The 26885-nt window shown below is 50.8% G+C and overlaps 1 protein-coding gene across 1 annotated transcript; it reads left to right on the forward strand.

Moving 5' to 3' along the window:
• The first annotated feature begins 1009 nt into the window (after window positions 1–1009).
• tm4sf18 (transmembrane 4 L six family member 18) lies at window positions 1010–26885 on the forward strand. Its single transcript, XM_067995006.1, has 6 exons — window positions 1010–1251; window positions 17437–17517; window positions 17614–17756; window positions 23129–23309; window positions 25183–25228; window positions 26013–26885. The coding sequence occupies exons 1-6, from the start codon at window positions 1075–1077 to the stop codon at window positions 26015–26017; spliced, it is 633 nt and encodes a 210-aa protein (XP_067851107.1). The 5' UTR covers window positions 1010–1074; the 3' UTR covers window positions 26018–26885.

The following is a 26885-nucleotide window of genomic DNA, read 5'->3' on the forward strand; positions in this document are numbered from 1 at the left end:
CAAGGCGCTATATAAATGCAAGTCTTTCCTTCTTTCTCTTTGGACGTAAGTGAGTTATGTGCGTAACTACATCACGCCCAAGTCTCCTCGATCTTTTACAGCCATCCATCAAACCCTCCGCCTGAACGAATCTGCACCCACAAAGCTTGCCATGCCCTCGGCTCTCAGAAGCAAGTTTCCTCTAATTGTGCTTGTTCACGGGGTCTCTCAACAATGCGACCAGATTTTCAAGGCTCAGCGGGAATCAAAATCATTTTTCTGGTTTTTTTCAATTGCAATTTTTTGAGTGGTTTTAGAAATGTATCCTTGCTGAGACCTGCTCTGTATTTTCTGTTTCTTTTAATGCATTTTTATGGCACAAGTATAAGTCACATTAAAAATGAAAAACCTTCCCCGTTTGCAGGTTCCTAATCATGCTGTGCATGAATGATGCTTAAAATGAGTTGAAACGTTAATTTTCATACTTAAAGAAGAAATATATTGTGTGGGTTTCGCTCTTGGATTCCGATTGTTTACACTGATTTACGCTCATCTTAAGTTCTGGCCTCTTCTAATGAGATTGGGAGGATAATCGGGCGTAACTTGACATCAGCAAAGTGGACGCATTTTCGGGTCTAACTTCCGGGTTGTGCCCAAGGAGGAAACTCCAGGCCTGTGAATTCAAATTGTTTCATGGCTTCACAAGTGTGTATCCAGATGTAAACTGGAAATGCAATAAAGTTGGGTTAGAAATTTGTTGAGGAGGTTTCCTTCTGACTGTAATTGGTTTAATGTAGAACGGTGAGGCTTTTGGTTGGTTTTTTTTTGCTTAGTGCATTGAGTGTCCAAAACCTTCAGCTTTGCAGATTATTAACACAGACTGTGATATCTCAGATATCATTAAGGTCGCTGTTTTCAATGACACAGCTGAGAGGTTTATTCTAGCAGCGACACGCCTGTGTAGACAAGCACCTGTGTGTACTTAACTGCCAGCAAGCCAACTCAAACACAATTCCTCATCTCAGGAAGGGATCAGTCTGCGACAGTTGACTACTCTGGAGTTTAGAACGAAGACATTGCTAAGAGTGGAAAAGCATGTGTTTTGAGAAATGTGCACGATGCATTGGCATTAGTCTGATACCTTTGGCTGTCCTGTCCGTTGTGGCTGACATTTTGCTCTATTTTCCAAATGGGGAAACTAAATACGCAGGGAAGAACCAACTCACCACCTTGGTGTGGTTTTTCGAAGGAATTGTTGGAGCTGGACTGTTGGTGGGTATATTTTGTAGAAAGTCACAGACTGTTCGTCTTACAGATGATAGCAGGATAAAGCAATTTTTAAAAGTGGGTGTTGTGAAATCAGAAAATGCACTGTAGAGAATGAAAGGTTAATGTTTCAGCTAAAATGTTAGCCTGTCGTTCTTGTTCAGATGCTAACACAACCTGCTGTGCATTTCCAGTGTTTTCTAATTGGCAACGGTACTGGAGGAAGGGGGGGCGTGAGGAGAATTTGTTTTACGCAGCGAGTTGTAATGATCTGAAATTCACTGCCTGAAAGGCTGGTGGAAGCAGATTCAATAGTAACTTTCAAAAGGTAATTGGATATATACTTGAAAAGGAAAAATTTGCAGGGCTATGGGGAAAGAGCAGGGGAGAGGGACAAATTGGATAGCTCTTTCAAAGAGCAGGCGCAGGCACGTGCATGATCAGCCTAAATGGCTTCCTTCTGTGCTGGTCGGCCTCCCAACTTCCACCTTCCATAAATTTGAGCTCATCAAAAACTCTGCTGCCCGTATCCTAACTCGCACCAAGTCCCGTTCACCCATCGCCCCTGTGGTCGCTGACCTACATTGACAACGCCTCGATTTTAAAATTCTCATTCCTTGTTCTCAAACCCCTCATTGGCCTCGCCTCTCCGTAGCTCTATAACTTCCTCCAGCCCTACAACCCTCCGAGATCTCTGCGCTTCTCCAATTCTGGCCTCTTGCTCATCCCTGATTTTCATCACTCCACCATTGGCGGCCGTGCCTTCAGCTGCCTAGGTCCTAAGCTCTGGAGTTCACTCCCTAAAGCTTCCCTCTCTCTCTCTCCTCCTTTAAGACGGTCCTTAAAACCTACCTCTCACCTGTCCCTATATCTCCTTATGTGGCTTGTGTCAAATTTTGTTTGATAATCGCTTTTGTGAAGTGCCTTGGGATGTTTTACTATGTTAAAGGCGCTCTATAAATATAAGTTTTTGTTGTTATGATTCTACGATTTTCTCGTTCCTGAACTTGGCAGTGCTGGATTGCCCAGGCACAGCGAATACAGGAAAATCGAGCCAGTGCGGGCTCCTACCCGTCCAAAGTCTCCCTATCTGCTCCGGCCAGTTGATCCATTAGCCCCAGGTGCAGGAACAGAAAAAATCTGCCTCGTGGATTTTTACTTTTAAGGTATTGTTTGGTACATTTTTAAAAATGGAAAAGTACCTGTGAAGAAAGAAAAGATCAATTGCTACCTGTGGGTCCTGCAGTTGAGAGCAACCCTGTGTAGGATGAGAACGTTAACGTGGAATTAGCGTTAAGATTGTTCCCTGTTTGGCATCACATTCTCCATTTGTGTAGAGTAATTTGTATTGTATACTTCAGTTTGCTCCCCATATCCTGTACAGTAATGGAGCCCAAAATCATGAACGATCTCTGAGAATGGTTCATTATGAAGCCGCTAACAAACTTTTTCTCTTATTTGTTTCTCCTTATTTGCCCCAACCACTCCATCTGGTAGCGAGTTCCACATTCTAAACACCCTGAGCAAAGAAGTTTCTCCTGAATTTCTTATTGGATTTACTAGTGACTATCTTATATTTATGGCCCCTAGTTTTGGACTCTCCTTCAACTGGAAACATCTTTTCTACGTCAACTCCTTCGAACCCCTTCATAATCACCTCTATCAGGTCACCTCTCAGTTTTCTCTTTTCTTTCCTCAATACCTGATAAAAAAGGACAAAGAGCCTGGTGTTTCGAGGAATGAAGAACTGATTTGTTGTATTCTGCACTCCATTCCAAACAATGCTGCACAGATATTTCCGGTTCGGATTTTGTGTCTTCTTGATAAAATAAAGGGTGAAATCTGTTCAGGCATTGTGACAGTGAGGTTAATTTTAAAACCTAAATACTGTACACAAACCACAAAACAGCAAATTATTTCATCCACACCAACTATATACATTTTACATGTTTTTCAAAAACGCTCAACTGTACTCAGAATGCAGCGGTGACTGGATGGCGATCAGGAGCAGGGGACCACAGCTGATTGTCCTGCTCCCCAGCAAAGGGGCTCTGGACCCTTATTGATGTCCGCCCTCCCTCTTCAGATCAGCTAACTTGGCACTGTTAAGTTCCGCCCCAAGTCTTTCACTCAACTAACTGCTGCGTCCTATGAGGATGATCATATGGGACCCTTGGCTTTATTAATAGAGGCATAGAGTACAAAAGCAAGGACGTTATGCTAAACCATTAGAAAACACTGGTTAGGCCTCAGCTGTGTTCAATTCTGTGCACCACACTTTAGGAAGGATGTCAAGGCCTTAGAGAGGGTGCAGAAGAGATTTACTAGAATGGTGCCAGGGATAAGGGACTTCAGTCATGTGCAGAGATTGGAGAAGCTGGGGTTGTTCTCCTTAGAACAGAGAAGGTTAAGGGGAGATTTTATAGAGATGTTCAAAATCATGAACGGTTTTGACGGAGTAAATAAGGAGAAACTGTTTCCAGTGGCAGAAGGGTCGGTAACCAGAGGACACAGATTTAAGGTGATCGGCAAAAGAGCCAGAGGCGACATGAGGAAACATTTTTTTTTACACAGCAAGTTGTAATGATCTGGAATGCACTGCCTGAAAGGATGGTTGTAAACAATTTTACAACACCAAGTTATAGAAAGGATGGTGGAAGCAGATTCAATAGTAACTTCCAAAAGGGAATTGGATAAATATTTGAAGGGAAAATATTTACAGGGCTTTGGGGAAAGAGCTGGGGAATGGGACTAATTGAATAGCCCTTTCAAAGAGCCAGTACAGCATGATGGACCGAATGGCCTCCTCCTGTGCTGCACCTATTATGATACTATGATCCAATGTATTGGGATGGATTCCAGATGCCTGTCCACACTCTTTCCTCTATCTTATACCCTCTGTCCACCTGTTCAGTTTAATAATTACTTTGTTGAACTTTACCTTATTTTCCCTTCTCCTACCCATTTTTTCACCTTACCCACCCTTCCTCCTAGCTTGTGTTGAATTCAACATGCATAGCACCATCTGCAATTCCAGTTCATTCTTAGGACCTCTAAACTGTGGACCAGCAAAGGAGCTCATTTTATTGAAATGTGGATATCATTAGATTATTATAAAGTTTAGCTCGGTTGGCAGCGCTCTCATTTCTGAATTAAAAGGTTGTGGGTTCAAGCCGCACTCTCGCCTCTGAGCGCATAATCTAAACTGCATACTTCAGTGCAATGCTGAGGGAGTGCTGCATTGCCGGAGGATGATTGAGGTTGGTTGGCTTAATGGCGTGTAGATTGGTTGGCGGAATGGCGTGTAGGTTGGTTGGCGGAACGGCGAGTAGGTTGGTTGGAGGAACGGCGAGTAGATTGGTTGGAGGAACGGCGAGTAGATTGGTTGGAGGAACGGCGTGTAGGTTGGTTGGCGGAACGGCGTGTAGATTGGTTGGCGGAACGGCGTGTAGGTTGGTTGGCGGAACGGCGAGTAGGTTGGTTGGAGGAACGGCGAGTAGATTGGTTGGAGGAACGGCGAGTAGATTGGTTGGAGGAACGGCGTGTAGGTTGGTTGGAGGAACGGCGTGTAGGTTGGTTGGAGGAACGGCGTGTAGATTGGTTGGAGGAACGGCGAGTCGGTTGGTTGGCGGAACGGCGTGTAGATTGGTTGGCGGAACGGCGTGTAGATTGGTTGGTGGAACGGCGTGTAGATTGGTTGGAGGAACGGCGTGTAGGTTGGTTGGCGGAACGGCGAGTAGATTGGTTGGCGGAACGGCGTGTAGATTGGTTGGCGGAACGGCGTGTAGGTTGGTTGGCGGAACGGCGAGTAGATTGGTTGGCGGAACGGCGTGTAGATTGGTTGGCGGAACGGCGTGTAGATTGGTTGGCGGAACGGCGAGTAGATTGGTTGGCGGAACGGCGTGTAGATTGGTTGGCGGAACGGCGAGTAGATTGGTTGGCGGAACGGCGTGTAGATTGGTTGGCGGAACGGCGAGTAGATTGGTTGGCGGAACGGCGTGTAGATTGGTTGGCGGAACGGCGAGTAGATTGGTTGGCGGAACGGCGAGTAGTTTGGTTGGCGGAACGGCGAGTAGATTGGTTGGCGGAACGGCGAGTAGATTGGTTGGCGGAACGGCGAGTAGGTTGGTTGGCGGAACGGCGAGTAGATTGGTTGGAGGAACGGCGAGTAGATTGGTTGGCGGAACGGCGAGTAGATTGGTTGGAGGAACGGCGAGTAGATTGGTTGGAGGAACGGCGTGTAGATTGGTTGGAGGAACGGCGTGTAGATTGGTTGGAGGAACGGCGTGTAGATTGGTTGGCGGGCTGGCGAGTAGATTGGTTGGCGGAACGGCGAGTAGGTTGGTTGGCGGAACGGCGAGTAGGTTGGTTGGCGGAACGGCGAGTAGATTGGTTGGCGGAACGGCGAGTAGATTGGTTGGCGGAACGGCGAGTAGATTGGTTGGCGGAACGGCGAGTAGGTTGGTTGGCGGAACGGCGAGTAGATTGGTTGGCGGAACGGCGAGTAGATTGGTTGGAGGAACGGCGAGTAGATTGGTTGGCGGAACGGCGAGTAGATTGGTTGGCGGGCTGGCGTGTAGGTTGGTTTTCCCTAATGGCGAGTAGATTGGTTGGCGGAACGGCGAGTTGGTTGGTTGCCGGAACGGCGAGTAGATTGGTTGGAGGAACGGCGTGTAGATTGGTTGGCGGAACGGCGAGTAGATTGGTTGGCGGAACGGCGAGTAGATTGGTTGGCGGAACGGCGAGTAGATTGGTTGGCGGAACGGCGAGTAGATTGGTTGGCGGAACGGCGAGTAGATTGGTTGGCGGAACGGCGATTAGGTTGGTTGGCGGAACGGCGAGTAGAATGGTTGGAGGAACGGCGTGTAGATTGGTTGGAGGAACGGCGTGTAGATTGGTTGGAGGAACGGCGAGTAGATTGGTTGGAGGAACGGCGAGTAGATTGGTTGGTGGAACGGCGTGTAGATTGGTTGGCGGAACGGCGTGCAGGTTGGTTGGCGGAACGGCGTGTAGGTTGGTTGGAGGAACGGCGAGTAGGTTGGTTGGAGGAACGGCGAGTAGGTTGGTTGGAGGAACGGTGAGTAGGTTGGTTGGCGGAACGGCGAGTAGGTTGGTTGGAGGAACGGTGAGTAGATTGGTTGTCGGAACGGCGATTAGGTTGGTTGGAGGAACGGCGAGTAGGTTGGTTGGAGGAACGGCGTGTAGATTGGTTGGAGGAACGGCGTGTAGATTGGTTGGCGGAACGGCGAGTAGGTTGGTTGGAGGAACGGTGAGTAGGTTGGTTGGCGGAACGGCGAGTAGGTTGGTTGGAGGAACGGCGAGTAGATTGGTTGGAGGAACGGTGAGTAGATTGGTTGGTGGAACGGCGAGTAGGTTGGTTGGAGGAACGGTGAGTAGGTTGGTTGGCGGAACGGCGAGTAGGTTGGTTGGAGGAACGGCGAGTAGATTGGTTGGAGGAACGGCGAGTAGATTGGTTGGAGGAACGGCGTGTAGGTTGGTTGGAGGAACGGCGTGTAGATTGGTTGGAGGAACGGCGTGTAGATTGGTTGGAGGAACGGCGAGCAGGTTGGTTGGCGGAACGGCGTGTAGATTGGTTGGAGGAACGGCGAGTAGATTGGTTGGCGGAACGGCGTGTAGATTGGTTGGAGGAACGGCGAGTAGGTTGGTTGGCGGAACGGCGTGTAGATTGGTTGGAGGAACGGCGTGTAGGTTGGTTGGCGGAACGGCGAGTAGATTGGTTGGCGGAACGGCGTGTAGATTGGTTGGCGGAACGGCGAGTAGATTGGTTGGCGGAACGGCGTGTAGATTGGTTGGCGGAACGGCGAGTAGATTGGTTGGCGGAACGGCGTGTAGATTGGTTGGCGGAACGGCGAGTAGATTGGTTGGCGGAACGGCGAGTAGATTGGTTGGCGGAACGGCGAGTAGATTGGTTGGAGGAACGGCGAGTAGATTGGTTGGCGGAACGGCGAGTAGGTTGGTTGGCGGAACGGCGTGTAGATTGGTTGGCGGAACGGCGTGTAGATTGGTTGGAGGAACGGCGAGTAGATTGGTTGGAGGAACGGCGTGTAGATTGGTTGGAGGAACGGCGAGTAGATTGGTTGGAGGAACGGCGAGTAGATTGGTTGGTGGAACGGCGTGTAGATTGGTTGGCGGAACGGCGTGTAGGTTGGTTGGCGGAACGGCGTGTAGGTTGGTTGGAGGAACGGCGAGTAGGTTGGTTGGCGGAACGGCGAGTAGGTTGGTTGGCGGAACGGCGAGTAGGTTGGTTGGAGGAACGGCGAGTAGATTGGTTGGAGGAACGGCGAGTAGATTGGTTGGAGGAACGGCGTGTAGGTTGGTTGGAGGAACGGCGTGTAGGTTGGTTGGAGGAACGGCGTGTAGATTGGTTGGAGGAACGGCGAGCAGGTTGGTTGGAGGAACGGCGTGTCGGTTGGTTGGCGGAACGGCGAGTAGATTGGTTGGCGGAACGGCGTGTAGATTGGTTGGTGGAACGGCGTGTAGATTGGTTGGAGGAACGGCGAGTAGATTGGTTGGCGGAACGGCGTGTAGATCGGTTGGAGGAACGGCGTGTAGGTTGGTTGGCGGAACGGCGAGTAGATTGGTTGGCGGAACGGCGTGTAGATTGGTTGGCGGAACGGCGAGTAGATTGGTTGGCGGAACGGCGTGTAGATTGGTTGGCGGAACGGCGAGTAGATTGGTTGGCGGAACGGCGAGTAGATTGGTTGGCGGAACGGCGAGTAGATTGGTTGGCGGAACGGCGAGTAGGTTGGTTGGCGGAACGGCGAGTAGATTGGTTGGAGGAACGACGAGTAGATTGGTTGGCGGAACGGCGAGTAGATTGGTTGGCGGGCTGGCGTGTAGGTTGGTTTTCCCTAATGGCGAGTAGATTGGTTGGCGGAACGGCGAGTTGGTTGGTTGCCGGAACGGCGAGTAGATTGGTTGGAGGAACGGCGTGTAGATTGGTTGGAGGAACGGCGAGTAGATTGGTTGGCGGAACGGCGAGTAGATTGGTTGGCGGAACGGCGAGTAGATTGGTTGGCGGAACGGCGAGTAGATTGGTTGGCGGAACGGCGAGTAGATTAGTTGGCGGAACGGCGATTAGGTTGGTTGGCGGAACGGCGAGTAGATTGGTTGGAGGAACGGCGTGTAGATTGGTTGGAGGAACGGCGTGTAGATTGGTTGGAGGAACGGCGAGTAGATTGGTTGGAGGAACGGCGAGTAGATTGGTTGGTGGAACGGCGTGTAGATTGGTTGGCGGAACGGCATGCAGGTTGGTTGGCGGAACGGCGTGTAGGTTGGTTGGAGGAACGGCGAGTAGGTTGGTTGGAGGAACGGCGAGTAGATTGGTTGGCGGAACGGCGATTAGGTTGGTTGGCGGAACGGCGAGTAGATTGGTTGGAGGAACGGCGTGTAGATTGGTTGGAGGAACGGCGTGTAGATTGGTTGGAGGAACGGCGAGTAGATTGGTTGGAGGAACGGCGAGTAGATTGGTTGGCGGAACGGCGTGTAGATTGGTTGGCGGAACGGCGAGTAGATTGGTTGGCGGAACGGTGTGTAGATTGGTTGGCGGAACGGCGAGTAGATTGGTTGGCGGAACGGCGAGTAGATTGGTTGGCGGAACGGCGAGTAGGTTGGTTGGCGGAACGGCGAGTAGATTGGTTGGAGGAACGGCGAGTAGATTGGTTGGCGGAACGGCGAGTAGATTGGTTGGCGGGCTGGCGTGTAGGTTGGTTTTCCCTAATGGCGAGTAGATTGGTTGGCGGAACGGCGAGTTGGTTGGTTGCCGGAACGGCGAGTAGATTGGTTGGAGGAACGGCGTGTAGATTGGTTGGAGGAACGGCGAGTAGATTGGTTGGCGGAACGGCGAGTAGATTGGTTGGCGGAACGGCGAGTAGATTGGTTGGCGGAACGGTGAGTAGATTGGTTGGCGGAACGGCGAGTAGATTGGTTGGCGGAACGGCGAGTAGATTGGTTGGCGGAACGGCGATTAGGTTGGTTGGCGGAACGGCGAGTAGATTGGTTGGAGGAACGGCGTGTAGATTGGTTGGAGGAACGGCGTATAGATTGGTTGGAGGAACGGCGTGTAGATTGGTTGGAGGAACGGCGTGTAGATTGGTTGGAGGAACGGCGAGTAGATTGGTTGGTGGAACGGCGTGTAGATTGGTTGGCGGAACGGCATGCAGGTTGGTTGGCGGAACGGCGTGTAGGTTGGTTGGAGGAACGACGAGTAGGTTGGTTGGAGGAACGGTGAGTAGGTTGGTTGGCGGAACGGCGAGTAGGTTGGTTGGAGGAACGGCGAGTAGATTGGTTGGAGGAACGGCGAGTAGGTTGGTTGGAGGAACGGCGAGTAGATTGGTTGGAGGAACGGCGTGTAGGTTGGTTGGAGGAACGGCGTGTAGATTGGTTGGAGGAACGGCGTGTAGATTGGTTGGAGGAACGGCGTGTAAGTTGGTTGGCGGAACGGCGTGTAGATTGGTTGGAGGAACGGCGTGTAGGTTGGTTGGCGGAACGGCGAGTAGATTGGTTGGAGGAACGGCGAGTAGATTGGTTGGCGGAACGGCGTGTAGATTGGTTGGAGGAACGGCGAGTAGATTGGTTGGCGGAACGGCGTGTAGATTGGTTGGAGGAACGGCGAGTCGATTGGTTGGCGGAACGGCGAGTAGATTGGTTGGAGGAACGGCGTGTAGGTTGGTTGGCGGAACGGCGTGTAGATTGGTTGGAGGAACGGCGTGTAGATTGGTTGGAGGAACGGCGTGTAGATTGGTTGGCGGAACGGCGTGTAGATTGGTTGGAGGAACGGCGATTAGATTGGTTGGTGGAACGGCGTGTAGATTGGTTGGCGGAACGGCATGCAGGTTGGTTGGCGGAACGGCGTGTAGGTTGGTTGGAGGAACGGCGAGTAGGTTGGTTGGAGGAACGGTGAGTAGGTTGGTTGGCGGAACGGCGAGTAGGTTGGTTGGAGGAACGGCGAGTAGATTGGTTGGAGGAACGGCGAGTAGGTTGGTTGGAGGAACGGCGAGTAGATTGGTTGGAGGAACGGCGTGTAGGTTGGTTGGAGGAACGGCGTGTAGATTGGTTGGAGGAACGGCGTGTAGATTGGTTGGAGGAACGGCGTGTAAGTTGGTTGGCGGAACGGCGTGTAGATTGGTTGGAGGAACGGCGTGTAGGTTGGTTGGCGGAACGGCGAGTAGATTGGTTGGAGGAACGGCGAGTAGATTGGTTGGCGGAACGGCGTGTAGATTGGTTGGAGGAACGGCGAGTAGATTGGTTGGCGGAACGGCGTGTAGATTGGTTGGAGGAACGGCGAGTCGATTGGTTGGCGGAACGGCGAGTAGATTGGTTGGAGGAACGGCGTGTCGGTAGGTTGGCGGAACGGCGTGTAGATTGGTTGGAGGAACGGCGAGTAGATTGGTTGGCGGAACGGCGTGTAGATTGGTTGGAGGAACGGCGTGTAGGTTGGTTGGCGGAACGGCGAGTAGATTGGTTGGCGGAACGGCGTGTAGATTGGTTGGCGGAACGGCGAGTAGATTGGTTGGCGGAACGGCGTGTAGATTGGTTGGCGGAACGGCGAGTAGATTGGTTGGCGGAACGGCGTGTAGATTGGTTGGCGGAACGGCGAGTAGATTGGTTGGCGGAACGGCGAGTAGATTGGTTGGCGGAACGGCGAGTAGATTGGTTGGAGGAACGGCGAGTAGATTGGTTGGCGGAACGGCGAGTAGGTTGGTTGGCGGAACGGCGAGTAGATTGGTTGGAGGAACGGCGAGTAGATTGGTTGGCGGAACGGCGAGTAGATTGGTTGGAGGAATGGCGAGTAGATTGGTTGGAGGAACGGCGTGTAGATTGGTTGGAGGAACGGCGAGTAGATTGGTTGGAGGAACGGCGTGTAGATTGGTTGGAGGAACAGCGTGTAGATTGGTTGGCGGGCTGGCGAGTAGATTGGTTGGCGGAACGGCGAGTAGGTTGGTTGGCGGAACGGCGAGTAGGTTGGTTGGCGGAACGGCGAGTAGATTGGTTGGCGGAACGGCGAGTAGATTGGTTGGCGGAACGGCGAGTAGATTGGTTGGCGGAACGGCGAGTAGGTTGGTTGGCGGAACGGCGAGTAGATTGGTTGGCGGAACGGCGAGTAGATTGGTTGGCGGAACGGCGAGTAGATTGGTTGGAGGAACGGCGAGTAGATTGGTTGGCGGAACGGCGAGTAGATTGGTTGGCGGGCTGGCGTGTTGGTTGGTTTTCACTAATGGCGAGTAGATTGGTTGGCGGAACGGCGAGTTGGTTGGTTGCCGGAACGGCGTGTAGATTGGTTGGCGGAACGGCGAGTAGATTGGTTGGCGGAACGGCGAGTTGGTTGGTTGCCGGAACGGCGTGTAGATTGGTTGGCGGAACGGCGAGTAGATTGGTTGGCGGAACGGCGAGTGGATTGGTTGGCGGAACGGCGAGTGGATTGGTTGGCGGAACGGCGAGTGGATTGGTTGGCGGAACGGCGTGTAGATTGGTTGGCGGAACGGCGAGTAGATTGGTTGGCGGAACGGCGTGTAGATTGGTTGGCGGAACGGCGAGTAGATTGGTTGGCGGGCTGGCGTGTCGGTTGGTTTTCCCTCATGGCGAGTAGATTGGTTGGCGGAACGGCGAGTTGGTTGGTTGCCGGAACGGCGTGTAGATTGGTTGGCGGAACGGCGAGTAGATTGGTTGGCGGAAAGGCGAGTTGGTTGGTTGCCGGAACGGCGTGTAGATTGGTTGGCGGAACGGCGAGTAGATTGGTTGGCGGAACGGCGAGTAGATTGGTTGGCGGAACGGCGAGTAGATTGGTTGGCGGAACGGCGAGTAGGTTGGTTGGCGGAACGGCGAGTAGATTTGTTGGCGGAACGGCGTGTAGATTGGTTGGCGGAACGGCGAGTAGGTTGGTTGGCGGAACGGCGAGTAGGTTGGTTGGCGGAACGGCGAGTAGGTTGGTTGGCGGAACGGCGAGTGGATTGGTTGGAGGAACGGCGTGTAGATTGGTTGGCGGAACGGCGAGTAGATTGGTTGGCGGAACGGCGAGTAGATTGGTTGGCGGAACGGCGAGTGGATTGGTTGGCGGAACGGCGAGTAGGTTGGTTGGAGGAACGGCGAGTAGATTGGTTGGCGGAAGGGCGTGTAGATTGGTTGGCGGAAGGGCGTGTAGATTGGTTGGCGGAACGGCGTGTCGATTGGTTGGCGGAACGGCGTGTAGATTGGTAGGCGGAACGGCGAGTAGGTTGGTTGGCGGAACGGCGAGTAGATTGGTTGGAGGAACGACGTGTAGATTGGTTGGCGGAAGGGCGTGTAGATTGGTTGGCGGAACGGCGTGTCGATTGGTTGGCGGAACGGCGTGTAGATTGGTTGGCGGAACGGCGAGTAGGTTGGTTGGCGGAACGGCGAGTAGATTGGTTGGCGGAACGACGTGTCGGTTGGTTGGCGGAACGGCGAGTAGGTTGGTTGGCGGAACGACGTGTCGGTTGGTTGGCGGAACGGCGTGGAGATTGGTTGGAGGAACGGCGAGTAGATTGGTTGGAGGAACGGCGAGTAGATTGGTTGGAGGAACGGCGAGTAGATTGGTTGGCGGAACGACGTGTCGGTTGGTTGGCGGAACGGCGTGGAGATTGGTTGGAGGAACGGCGAGTAGATTGGTTGGAGGAACGGCGTGTAGATTGGTTGGAGGAACGGCGAGTAGATTGGTTGGAGGAACGGCGAGTAGGTTGGTTGGCGGAACGGCGAGTAGATTGGTTGGCGGTAGGGCGAGTAGATTGGTTGGCGGAACGGCATGCAGATTGGTTGGAGGAACGGCGAGTAGATTGGTTGGAGGAACGGCGAGTAGATTGGTTGGAAGAACGGCGAGTAGGTTGGTTGGCGGAACGACGTGTCGGTTGGTTGGCGGAACGGCGTGGAGATTGGTTGGAGGAACGGCGAGTAGATTGGTTGGAGGAACGGCGAGTAGATTGGTTGGAGGAACGGCGAGTAGATTGGTTGGCGGAACGACGTGTCGGTTGGTTGGCGGAACGGCGTGGAGATTGGTTGGAGGAACGGCGAGTAGATTGGTTGGAGGAACGGCGTGTAGATTGGTTGGAGGAACGGCGTGTAGATTGGTTGGCGGAACGGCGAGTAGGTTGGTTGGCGGAACGGCGAGTAGATTGGTTGGCGGAACGGCGTGTGGATTGGTTGGCGGAACGGCGAGTCGATTGGTTGGCGGAACGGCGTGTAGATTGGTTGGCGGAACGGCGAGTAGATTGGTTGGAGGAACGGCGAGTAGGTTGGTTGGCGGAACGGCGAGTAGATTGGTTGGAGGAACGGCGAGTAGGTTGGTTGGCGGAACGGCGAGTAGATTGGTTGGAGGAACGGCGAGTAGATTGGTTGGAGGAACGGCGAGTAGATTGGTTGGAGGAACGGCGAGTAGGTTGGTTGGCGGAACGGCGAGTAGATTGGTTGGAGGAACGGCGAGTAGATTGGTTGGAGGAACGGCGTGTAGATTGGTTGGAGGAACGGCGAGTAGGTTGGTTGGCGGAACGGCGAGTAGATTGGTTGGCGGAACGGCGTGTGGATTGGTTGGCGGAACGGCGAGTCGATTGGTTGGCGGAACGGCGAGTAGATTGGTTGGCGGAACGGCGTGTAGATTGGTTGGCGGAACGGCGAGTAGATTGGTTGGCGGAACGGCCTGTAGATTGGTTGGCGGAACGACGTGTCGGTTGGTTGGCGGAACGGCGAGTAGGTTGGTTGGCGGAACGGCGAGTAGGTTGGTTGGCGGAACGGCGAATAGGTTGGTTGGCGGAACGGCGTGTAGATTGGTTGGCGGAACGACGTGTCGGTTGGTTGGCGGAACGGCGAGTAGATTGGTTGGCGGAACGGCGAGTAGATTGGTTGGCGGAACGACGTGTCGGTTGGTTGGCGGAACGGCGAGTAGATTGGTTGGCGGAACGGCGAGTAGATTGGTTGGCGGAACGGCGAGTAGATTGGTTGGCGGAACGACGTGTCGGTTGGTTGGCGGAACGGCGAGTAGATTGGTTGGCGGAACGACGTGTCGGTTGGTTGGCGGAACGGCGTGTAAATTGATTGGCGGAACGGCGTATAGATTGGTTGGCGGAAGGGCGAGTAGGTTGGTTGGCGGAACGGCGAGTAGGTTGGTTGGCGGAACGGCGAGTCGATTGGTTGGCGGAACGGCGATTAGGTTGGTTGGCGGAACGGCGAGTCGATTGGTTGGCGGAACGGCGTGTAGATTGGTTGGCGGAACGGCGATTAGGTTGGTTGGCGGAACGCCGAGTAGATTGGTTGGCGGAACGGCGAGTCGGTTGGTTGGCGGAACGGCGAGTCGATTGGTTGGCGGAACGGCGAGTAGATTGGTTGGAGGAACGGCGTGTAGATTGGTTGGCGGAACGGCGATTAGGTTGGTTGGCGGAACGGCAAGTCGATTGGTTGGCGGAACGGCGTGTAGATTGGTTGGCGGAACGGCGAGTCGATTGGTTGGCGGAACGGCGTGTCGATTGGTTGGCGGAACGGCGAGTCGATTGGTTGGCGGAACGGCGAGTAGATTGGTTGGAGGAACGGCGAGTAGATTGGTTGGAGGAACGGCGTGTAGATTGGTTGGAGGAACGGCGTGTAGATTGGTTGGAGGAACGGCGAGTAGATTGGTTGGAGGAACGGCGTGTAGATTGGTTGGAGGAACGGCGAGTAGATTGGTTGGAGGAACGGCGAGTAGATTGGTTGGAGGAACGGCGTGTAGATTGGTTGGAGGAACGGCGAGTAGATTGGTTGGAGGAACGGCGAGTAGATTGGTTGGAGGAACGGCGAGTAGATTGGTTGGAGGAACGGCGTGTAGATTGGTTGGCGGAACGGCGAGTAGATTGGTTGGAGGAACGGCGAGTAGATTGGTTGGAGGAACGGCGAGTAGATTGGTTGGCGGAACGGCGTGTAGATTGGTTGGAGGAACGGCGAGTAGATTGGTTGGAGGAACGGCGAGTAGATTGGTTGGAGGAACGGCGTGTAGATTGGTTGGCGGAACGGCGATTAGGTTGGTTGGCGGAACGCCGAGTAGATTGGTTGGCGGAACGGCGAGTCGGTTGGTTGGCGGAACGGCGAGTCGATTGGTTGGCGGAACGGCGAGTAGATTGGTTGGAGGAACGGCGTGTAGATTGGTTGGCGGAACGGCGATTAGGTTGGTTGGCGGAACGGCAAGTCGATTGGTTGGCGGAACGGCGTGTAGATTGGTTGGCGGAACGGCGAGTCGATTGGTTGGCGGAACGGCGTGTAGATTGGTTGGCGGAACGGCGAGTCGATTGGTTGGCGGAACGGCGAGTAGATTGGTTGGAGGAACGGCGAGTAGATTGGTTGGAGGAACGGCGTGTAGATTGGTTGGAGGAACGGCGTGTAGATTGGTTGGAGGAACGGCGAGTAGATTGGTTGGAGGAACGGCGTGTAGATTGGTTGGAGGAACGGCGAGTAGATTGGTTGGAGGAACGGCGAGTAGATTGGTTGGAGGAACGGCGTGTAGATTGGTTGGCGGAACGGCGAGTAGATTGTTTGGAGGAACGGCGAGTAGATTGGTTGGAGGAACGGCGTGTAGATTGGTTGGAGGAACGGCGAGTAGATTGGTTGGAGGAACGGCGAGTAGATTGGTTGGCGGAACGGCGTGTAGATTGGTTGGAGGAACGGCGAGTAGATTGGTTGGAGGAACAGCGAGTAGATTGGTTGGAGGAACGGCGTGTAGATTGGTTGGCGGAACGGCGAGTAGATTGGTTGGAGGAACGGCGTGTAGATTGGTTGGAGGAACGGCGAGTAGATTGGTTGGAGGAACGGCGTGTAGATTGGTTGGCGGAACGGCGTGTAGATTGGTTGGAGGAACGGCGAGTAGATTGGTTGGCGGAACGGCGAGTAGGTTGGTTGGCGGAACGGCGTGTAGATTGGTTGGAGGAACGGCGTGTAGATTGGTTGGCGGAACGGCGTGTAGATTGGTTGGAGGGTCGTCCTCCCCCGCCCCCAACTTCTAACACTTGTGCCTCTTGGCAGTGGAAACATGGTCAGCACCACATTCAGTGCAGTGCTGAGGGAGTGCTGCATTGCCAGAGGATGAATGAGATGTTAAACTGAGGCCCATCTGACTGTTCAGGTGGATATTAAAGATCTCCTAACACTATTAAAAACAGAGAGATGTCCTGACCTTGTTTTTCACTCAACCAAAACCATTAAAAACAGATGAACCCGGTCAATCATCTTACTGGGATCTTGCTGTGAGCAAAATGGCTATCAAATTTACCCTTTCAACAGTCACTGCATTTAAAGTAATTAATCACAAGTGAATTGCTTTGAGCTGTTTCTGAGCGACATGATATGATGCTTTATAGATGCCAGTCATTGTTTGTTTCTTTTTCTTTCCCTCATTCACAATATCTTTCCCCACATTGGGGCACACTTGACATGAAGTAGGCCACAGGCCTGCACCTGAGATGCTTTCGTAGAATGGATGCTGCCTGGGTTGCCAACCCTCCAGGATTGGCCTGGAGTCTCCAGGAATTGAAGATTAATCTCCAGGACACTGCTGCAAGCAAAACCCTGGGAGAAAAGTCATAGGCAGGGGGGGGGCGGGGGGGGGGGGGGGGGCGTTAAAAAAAATTGTGTTTTTCTTCATTTTCTTTGAACACTTTTGTTTATTAGTTATAAAAATATTGGAGATGGGGAGTCATGAATCATCCAGTTGGGTAATGAAGACTCTGTTCGCTTTCCAGTTAGCGGGGGAAGCCGGGGCGCGGTAAGGATGGGCGTATCAGGCAACCAATGGCGGAAGTGTGAGGGCGGGGCGGTTGGAGGCAGGAGGTCATGTGATGAAACCTCCAGGAATACGTCCAACCAGAGTTGGTGACCCAAGGTGCTGGGCATTATCAGCCTCTGAATTAGAACTCTATCCCTTCACCTTTTAAGACCTGGGTTTGAATCCAGCCCAGTCTGATGGGAGTCTGGGACAGTTTCTAACCTATTCCTGTTGGAAACAATCTACAGGACAATAAGTGTCCATGATACAGTAGGAAATGGCAATCTCATTCAGAGAGACCAGAAGGATGACTGGGTGTGGGGAATGGTAATGCCACCCCAGTCCAGCAGAGGGTGCTGTTATTGCAAGACTGAATTGATTGTCGTAAAGTTCAATAAAAGCACAACCATTTAATTACTTTTTGTTTTTTAAAATTGCAGATGATTTTACCCATAGTGGTGTTCATCAGTCTCGAGGACGATGGTTGCTGTGGGAACAGGAATTGCGGCAAGCGCTGTGCAGTAAGAATTCTCAGGATTTACTATCCCTTCATCGTCAAACTCAGAGCTGTTTGATTGACAGGATTGCTGAATTGCTGCTTCTTCTGTTTCAATCAGATGCTGGCTTCTGTTCTGGTGGCTTTGACCGGGATGACTGGGGCCGGATACTGTTTCGTTGTTTCCGCTGTGGGTTTATCGCAAGGGCCGTACTGCCTCACAGACCAGGGCTGGCGCTACGCCTTCAACAATACCAATGGAAGGTAAAACAAAACAACAGTCAAAGTTTTACACTTCCACCGTTCAAATGGCAGATTAAATTTAACGCAGAGAAGTATGAAGTGATGCATTTTGGAAGGAAGAATGAGGAGAGGCAATATAAAGGGGGTGCAAGAACGGAGAGACCTGGGGTTTCACATACACAAAGAAAGACTTGAAAAACTTGCATTTATATAGCACTTTTCATGACCTCAGGACATCCCAAAGTGCTTTACCGCCAATGAAGTATTTTTGAAGTGTAGTCACTGTTGTAATGTAGGAAATGCGGCAGCCAATTTGCGCACAGCAAGCTCCCACAAACAGCAATGTGATAATGACCAGATAATCTGTTTACAGTGATGTCGGTTGAGGGATAAATATTGGTCCAGCCACCAGGGAGAACTCCCCCTGCTCATCTTCGAAATAGTGCCGCGGGGTCTTTTACATCCACCTGAGAGGACAGACGGGGCTGCGGTTTAATGTCTCATCCAAAAGATATCCAAAGACAAGTCTTTGACGGTGGCAGGATAAGTTGATCAAGCTGTTAAAAAGGCATATGGGATCGTTGTAGGGTTGCCAACTCTGGTTGGATGTATTCCTGGAGAATTCATTACATGACGTGCCACCTCCCACTGCCCCGCCCCCACACTACTGCCATTGGTCGCCCAACATGTCCATCCTCATAACACACCATCTTCCCACTCCATTGGAAAGCGAACAGATTCTTCATGCCTCAATTGCATGGTTCTTGATTGTCAAACAGCCTTTTTTTCCCCAACTCCTATTTTTGTAACTAATAAAAGAAAGTGTTCAAAGAAAAATGAAGAATGACACACAACTTTTTTTAATGCTCCTATGATCCTTGGCTTTATAAATAGAGGCCTGGAGTACAAAAGCAAGGAAGTTATGCTAAATCTTTATAATTCACTGCTTAGGCCTCAGCTAGAGTATTGTGCCCAATTCTGGGCACCATACTTTAGGAAGGATGTTAAGGCCTTGAAGAGGGTGCAGAGGAACATAAGAATATAAGAACTAGGAGCAGGAGTAGGCCATACGGCCCGTCGACCCTACTGTCCCATTCAATAAGATCATGGCTGATCTTCGACCTATAGCTGGTCTGAGACGTACGAAACCCTGACCCTGGTCTGCAGGAGATTTACTAGAATCTTCGATGTCATACCCACTTATTTTAGGTATTTGACACAGAGTTATGACTGTAGGTGTATTTTTAACAGCTAAGACTTTTCTTTAATTGAGAAAACTAGATGAAAAGTCAAGGCCTATAGTACAGGACAGCACCACAACCGGGAAAAAAAGGGAAAGATAAGAGAAATCCACTAATAGTGGATCAGTAACACTAAGTGTAGGTGTCAACGGCCTGTAGGTTGTGGGATGAAGAGACCACTGAGGGAGATAAGGTGTTGCGATTTTAGCAACAGAAAAGTTTCAACAGACTGCAGTTTGGTGCATTGAGTGAGTGCAGTATGGCAATCGTGGGCCCTTTTGTGGCTTGCTGCCAACCCTTTTAGTAAAGTTAGTCTAAAGAGTTACCTCATTGTTCATAGCTCGATCAGCTCGCTTGCACGAAGGATCACCACTTCGTAGGCATGGGATTCAAATGAGAGAGTCTTCTCGATCGTCACCCTGAGCCCCCACCCCAGGCCCTATCTGTAGCTGTAGTTGAGTACAAAAGGATTGATCGGTGCAATCGATGCCAATTAATTAAGGTCATTTGTCTGCCCTCTCATCCGCAGGAATACTCAATGGGTACACAAAACATTTACATTTGAAATGGTGGAGAAGTTGGGGGAGGGAGTCCTAATTTTACACAGACTTTTTTTATTCATTCATGGGATTGGGACTTCGTTGGCAAGGCCGCATTTATTGCCCATCCCTAATTGCCTTTGAGAAGGTGGTGGTGAGCCGCCTTCTTGAACCGCTGCAGTCCGTGTGGTGAAGTTTCTCCCACACTGCTGTTAGGAAGGGAGTTCCAGGATTTTGACCCAGCGACGATGAAGGAATGACGATATATATAAACGTGCAGATGGTGTTGTTCCCATGTGCCTGCTGCCCTTGTCCTTCTAGGTGGTAGAGGTCACGGGTTTGGGAGGTGATGTTGAAGAAGCCTTGGCGAGTTGCTGCAGTGCATCCCATGGATGGTACACACTGTGGCCACTGTGCATCGATGGTGGAGGGAGTGAATGTTTAGGGTGGTGGATGGGGTACCAATCAAGCGGGCTGCTTTGTCCTGGATGGTGTTGAGCTTCTTGAGTGTTGTTGGAGCTGCACTCATCCAGGCAAGTGGAGAGTATTCCATCACACTCCTGGTAATGCCATTGAATGTCAAGGGGAGATGTTTAGACTCTCTCTTGTTAAAGATGGTCATTGCCTGGCACTTGTCTGGCGCGAATGTTACTCGCCACTTATCAGCCCAAGCCTGGATGGGAGGAGGCAGAGATGGATCATCTACTCTACACTTCTGGCTGAAGATGGTTGTAAACGCTTCAGCCTTGTCTTTTGCACTCACGTGCTGGACTCCACCATCATTGAGGATGGGGATGTTTACAGAGACTCCTCCTCCCATTAGTTGTTTAACTGTCCACCACCATTCACAACTGGATGTGGCAGGACTGCAGAGCTTTGATCTGATCTGTTGGTTGTGGAATCGCTTGTTAATTCTGGGAATAAGTGGGACCAGCCAGCATTTCACAGACCATTGCAGTTAAAGTTTGTTGCTCTAATGTAATTGAGCCAGCTCCACTTGCAATTTCATTGCGATCCAGAACCTGATTGTATATCCTCCATTTGCCCAGAGTGTACTGGAACTCCCTCACTAAACCTCTTCAAGCTACTTCTCTTCCCACCTTTAGAGCCTGTCTTTTCAACTCTTCCCTCAGTTAGCTCTCCTAATTCTTCCACCATCTATCCCACCTTCTCGCTTAAAGCCCCTTTGGACATTGTATTAGATTAATATGGAACTCGCTACCACATAGAATGGTTACAGCACAGGTGGAGGCCATTTGGCCCATTGAGCCCGTGCCGGCTCTTTGTAAGAGCAATCCAGTTAGTCCCATTCCCCGCTCTTTCCCCATAGCCCTGTATTTTTTTCCTTCAAGTATTTATCCAATTCCTTTTTGAACGCCACGATTGAATCTGCTTCCACCACCCTTTCAGGTAACGCATTCCAGATCATAACAACTCGCTGTGTAATAAAGTTTTTCCTCATGTCGCCTTTGTTTCTTTTGCCAATCACCTTAAATCTGCGTCCTCTGGTTCTCGACTCTTCCACCAATAGGAACAGTTTCTCTTTATTTACTTTGTCTAAATCCTTCATGATTTTGAAAACTTCTGTCAAATCTCCTCTTGACCTTCTCTGCTCTATAGCTAACAACCCCAGCTTCTCCAGTCTATCCACGTAACTGAAGTCCCTCATCCCTGTAACCACATGGAGTGATTGAGGCGATTAGCACTTAAGGGAAGGTACATAAGTACATGAGGGAGAAAGGAACAGAAGGCTATGTTGAGATGAAGTAAGATGGGAGGAAGCACATGTGGAGCATAGACCTGTTGGGCCGAATGGCCTGTTTCTGTGCTATAACATTCTATGTAATTCTATACAAATGCATCACAGAAGCCAGTCTTCAGAAAATTCAATTCACTCCACGTGATATCAAAAAATGGCTGAGTGCACTGGATACAGCAAAGGCTATGGGCCCCAACAACATGCTGGCGGTAGTGCTGAAGACTTGTGCTCCAGAACTAACCGCGCCTCTAGCCAAACTGTTCCAGTACAGCTACAACACTGGCATCTACCCGACAACGTGGAAAATTGCCCAGGTATGTCCTGTCCACAAAAAGCAGGACAAATCTAATCTGGCCAATTACCGCCCCATCAGTCGACTCTCAATCATCAGCAAAGTGATGGAAGGTGTCATCGACAGTGCTATCAAGTGGCACTTACTCACCAATAACCTGCTCACCGATGCTCAGTTTGGGTTCCGCCAGGACCACTCGGCTCCAGACCTCATTACAGCCTTGGTCCAAACATGGACAAAAGAGCTGAATTCCAGAGGTGAGGTGAGAGTACTGCCCTTGACATCAAGGCAGCATTTGACCGAGTGTGGCACCAAGCAGCCCTAGTAAAATTGAAGTCAATGGGAATCAGGGGGAAAACTCTCCAGTGGTTGGAGTCATAACTAGCACAAAGGAAGATGGTAGTGGCTGTAGGAGGCCAATCATCTCAGCCCCAGGACATTGCTGTAGGAGTTCCTCAGGGCAGTGTCCTAGGCCCAAGCATCTTCAGCTGCTTCCCTCCATCGTAAGGTCAGAAATTAGGATGTTCACTGATGATTGCACAGTGTTCAGTTCCATTCACAACCCCTCAGATAATGAAGCAGTCCGTGCCCGCATGCAGCAAGACCTGGACAACATCCAGGCTTGGGCTCATAAGTGGCAAGTAACATTCGTGCCAGACAAGTGCCAGGCAATGACCATCTCCAACAAGAGAGAGTCTAACCACCTCCCCTTGACATTCAACGGCATTACCGTCACCGAATCCCCCACCATCAACATCCTGGGGGTCACCATTGACCAGAAACTTAACTGGACCAGCCATATAAATGCTGTGGCTACAAGAGCAGGTCAGAGGCTGGGTATTCTGCGGCGAGTGACTCACCTCCTGACTCCCCAAAGCCTTTCCACCATCTCCAAGGCACAAGTCAGGAGTGTGATGGAATATTCTCCACTTGCCTGGATGAGTGCAGCTCCAACAACACTCAAGAAGCTCGACACCATCCAAGACAAAGCAGCCCACTTGATTGGCACCCCATCCACCTCCCTAAACATTCACTCCCTTCACCACCAGCGCTCTGTGGCTGCAGCATGTACCATCCACAGGATGCACTGCAGCAACTCGCCAAGGCTTCTTCGATGGCACCTCCCAAACCCGCAACCTCTAACACCTAGAAGGACAAGGGCAGCAGGCACATGGGAACAACACCACCTGCAAGTTCCCCTCCAAGTCACACACCATCCCGACTTACAAATATATCGCCGTTCCTTCATCGTCGCTGGGTCAAAATCCTGGAATTCCCTACCTAACAAGCACTGTGGGAGAACCTTCACCACATGGACTGCAGCGGTTCAAGAAGGCGGCTCACCACCACCTTCTCAAGGGCAATTAGGGATGGGCAATAAATGCCAGCCTCGCCAGCGACGCCCACATCCCATGAACAAATTTTAAAAAAACTTCTGGTACTGTACTACGGTTTACTAGAGAGACATTCAAACATTGAACCTAGTGTGGACTCAAGTGAGAGGTTTACAGGAAATGATGCGCAATTAGTAACTGAACCTCTTGACATGTTTCCTTCTGCAGGTACCTCACGAACTACACCACCTGGAGTCAGTGCATTGAACCGTACCACGTTGTGACCTGGAATGTCACTTTATTTTCCATTCTCCTGGGACTCAGTGGGATTGAAATAATCTTGTGTTTCCTGCAGTTAATAAATGGCTTAATTGGAGGAATCTTTGGAAACTGCTGCTGCGATCAAGAGGTAATCACACATTTTAGTTATTTTTTTTTTAGCTCTTGATATCTTTTCCTTCCCTGTTCGTGCATTTCCCCAGTGCTACACCCCTTCTCCACTTTGTGGTAGGCAGAATGTGTATGATAACAGTACTGTAGTGACTGGCTCTCTTAGTCTCTCCACCCCTTCCCCCCACTACCCCTATGGGGAACTGCCTTGATTCTGCTTGGCACCTCCCCACCTAGCACAGTTAAGAGCAAAGAATGCAGGGAAATCAGGAGAGGCCCATTGCCTCCCCCTCTGCCCCCCACCCATCCAAATACACATTTGGCATCATCTGCATGTATATAGGGGGGCTGAGGCACCTTGTTGGGTCAGTAGAGTAGGGTTGCCAACTTTGTTTGGACATATTCCTGGAGGTTTCATCACATGACCTCCTGCCTCCAACTGCCCCGCCCAATCAAACAGCTAACTAATAAACAAAGGTGTTAACAGAAACGTATAATTTCTTTTAAAGCCCCTATGATTTTTCTTTCGGGTTTTGCTCACTGCAGTGTCCGGGAGATTAATCTTCAATTCCTGGAGACTCCAGGGCAATCCTGGAGGGTTGGCAGCCCTGCAAGTAGAGGGAGGTTTAATTTGGGTTGTAATGGATTCCACATCTGGCTTTGATACTGACGCTGAGTCTCAGCACTAACATCCCTCATCTTTATGAGCACAGAAATAAAGAAAAAGAAAGGAAAGGAAACCTGGAAAGGGCTGGAAGTACACGGCAGGTGTGTCAACACCTACAAAGGAAAAAGTGGTTAATGTTCGTCAGAACTGGAAGCTAAGCAAACCCGGGCTGAGAAAAGAAAGAGGGGAGGGGAGGCAGAAGTAATTACTGAGAGGAAGTGAATGGGTTGAATGACCAAAAACTGCTTCATAAAAACGCAGGAAAACATCTGGAAAAGAAAGATAAGTAAAGGCCAATTGGACAACCTTGTCCCATCCAACAATGGTGTAACTTCTGTCCATCATCACCCTCTCATCTTCACAATCTCCTAGGAAAGGCAAGAAAAAGGGGAAAAATTTACAAGATGATGTAAAAGTAAATAAATTAAGTAAATGTGGGGACAGATGTTCAATACGTAAACAGGTGCAGTAAACTAATTGTGCATGTTTGGACGTGAGGAGATTTAAGGAGTGGTCCTGTCATTTTGTGGGCCCAGTGGACAGTGGCGTTTGCAGGGATTGTAGGTTAGAGAATCGGGGCTACAATGTGCATCTCCATCTTCGTCCCGTGCTCTCTTTGGGTGCAGCTCCCCCACTGGGAGTGCGGGATTGCAGAATCACCTCTTTAAATTTGTTAATGTGAACTCTGTGGCCACGGTCATTGCTATTAATGGGAATTGGGTTCAAAGGTGAAGGAAACGGGTAAGTGTTCATTCTAAGTGTTGACTAAATGTCTTTTTTTTAAATCAGAGTTTCATGCAGTGTTTATAAGATCCAAACCATAGTTGTGAATGTGCCCCACTGCAAGTCAACAAACGGAGTACAGATTACACTAGATACAGATAGAACTCACTGGCAACACTTCATGATTAAAGCAGTTAAAGTTTGGGAGCCTCATGCATTTCTTTTAGTGCTACTTGATTTCCTGTGGCGTTGCTCAGGGACAAAAAAAAGACTCGTCCTTTCTTCCTTTAATTATTTCTGCTCCTTTTCCACTTTCTAATTCTTTCTGCGCTCCTGCCTCTGTCTTTCTGTTTGTCTCTAACACTTTTCCTCGCCATCTTTCTCTTAAGTCTTGCCTTCCTACTCTCCTCATTCTTCTGTATGTCTCCCAGTCTCTCTGGGTGGCTCTCACGCATGTTCCTTTAAAAATGTACTCAGTTTCTAACTCTTACTTTCTTTAAAGTCCAGAGGATGCAACGAGATCGAAGTCAACGTGTACCAGGTCGGAGGTGGGTACTGAGATCGGGTGGGGGAGGCTTTCTGCGAGATGTTGCGATGGCAAGAGACGAACTGGAGGTGGGGTGGTACTGGGAGGGGATAGGGGTGAAGTTGGGAGGGAGGCTGAGACTGGGAGGAAGTATGAGTGGAGTGGGGAGGAGTTTCGGGTCTGGCTGCATAAGGAGGGGAAGAGATTGTGGGGCCTGCCTGTATCCTGGGATCTAGATGCACTCGGGAAGGCAGGTGGTGGCGGGGGAGTGGAATGGGGACTAGGGAATGAGACCTCTCAGGAAAAGGGGAGTTCTGAGATCTGGGAGCACTTGGGGGGGAATAGAGGCTGAGATCTATGGGGTGGGCTCTGGCAGCTCTTAGTTTTGGAGTCTGAATGCAGTAGTGGGAGGAGGGGTAAGGTTGGGGCCCGGCAGCAGAGAGAGCTGGGGAAGAGGTTTGGAGGCTCAGATCAGGGAGCAGTCGGGGAGAATGGAGTGCGGCAGAACATGTTTGGGGAGGAGTATGGGTTGGAGATAAGGTTATAATACTATAGAACCAATTGTGTGACCTGCTCTCCCATCTAGCGAGGATCTGTGCTGGGGGCCTTGCCTTGCTAAATTTATCCTTTTATATCTGCTCTCAGTGGAAAACTCAGCCTAAGGTTTGTTACACTATTTAGCAATGGATTATCCAGTCGTCTGCTACAAAGGGCATTTCACTGTATAGCACTGATCAGGTTAATCTTGTTACGAGGGCAATGTCCTAATCACCTTTTGTAAACATTGGTCTGGCCTCTCTTTACAGAATGATGAAACAGTTTAAGAATCTGCGGCTCTGTGCCAAAACGGAAGCGAGCGGGAGCTTTTGTGGGTTCTGCCTTGCCGCAGCCCCCTCCGCGCTGGAGGTCCTCGTTGCTGTCATTCGTTTGTCTGAAATCATGGCTTTGAATTTCCTTGGACTTTCCTCCCACTGCGACGCCGTATCCTCGTGCCTAAATGGGGTTTACGCCAGACTTCCGATGAAGTTACAGCATAGCAGCGGCAGAAAGTCCGAGGAAATTCAGAGCCCGTGTAATACTGTGTTGCTGGTTCTTATTCTTGAGACTGTGTTGTGTTTAAATGTATATAAGATCTATATATTATATATATATATAAGAGGTAGTGGTACACATGTGTATCAAACTGCAAAATAAATATAATAATGGATACCCAGGAATGATTATCAGTCACCTGTCTCATGGTTCAGTTGATGAGTGGAAAGCTTAAGTGGTTTCTAACACTTGGCAGAATCTGTAAGTTGAGATCACAGTCTTATAGTCACTTCCTTGTATTTTTCTATTTCCCTGCCCCTTGGAGCTTGTTTTATTCCATTTTGGGCCCACATTATTAGTGGTTGTCATGGTGAATGCCGATGGCCTCTGTGCGCCATGGTGTTGATGCTTGGTATTACAGCTGATCACTGGGAAACTCGATATTGGGAGAATCTGATACCCCACTGTGTGATTAAGTCAACACAGTCATTGGGCTCAATTTTGAAATGGTGGTGGGTCGGCATCTGGGGGGGTGAAGGTGCGCGTGGCAAACCCGAATTTAAAAAAACTTACCTTTTCCGATGCCTGAATGACAGGCTGGCTGCCGACAGGAGCTGCAACGCTGAGGTGGGGAGACAAAGAGAGAG

Source organism: Heptranchias perlo, chromosome 13 (genome assembly GCF_035084215.1).
Source record: "Heptranchias perlo isolate sHepPer1 chromosome 13, sHepPer1.hap1, whole genome shotgun sequence".
Lineage (NCBI taxonomy): Eukaryota > Metazoa > Chordata > Chondrichthyes > Hexanchiformes > Hexanchidae > Heptranchias > Heptranchias perlo.

Bases quoted from the DNA above. Each gene is read 5' to 3' on its own strand.
- tm4sf18 (XM_067995006.1), top strand. From the start codon at position 1,075: ATGTGTTTTGAGAAATGTGCACGATGCATTGGCATTAGTCTGATACCT. The intron at 1,252-17,436 runs GTGGGTATATTT...TTAAAATTGCAG, and splicing joins TTGTTGGAGCTGGACTGTTG to ATGATTTTACCCATAGTGGT. The intron at 17,518-17,613 runs GTAAGAATTCTC...TGTTTCAATCAG, and splicing joins ATTGCGGCAAGCGCTGTGCA to ATGCTGGCTTCTGTTCTGGT.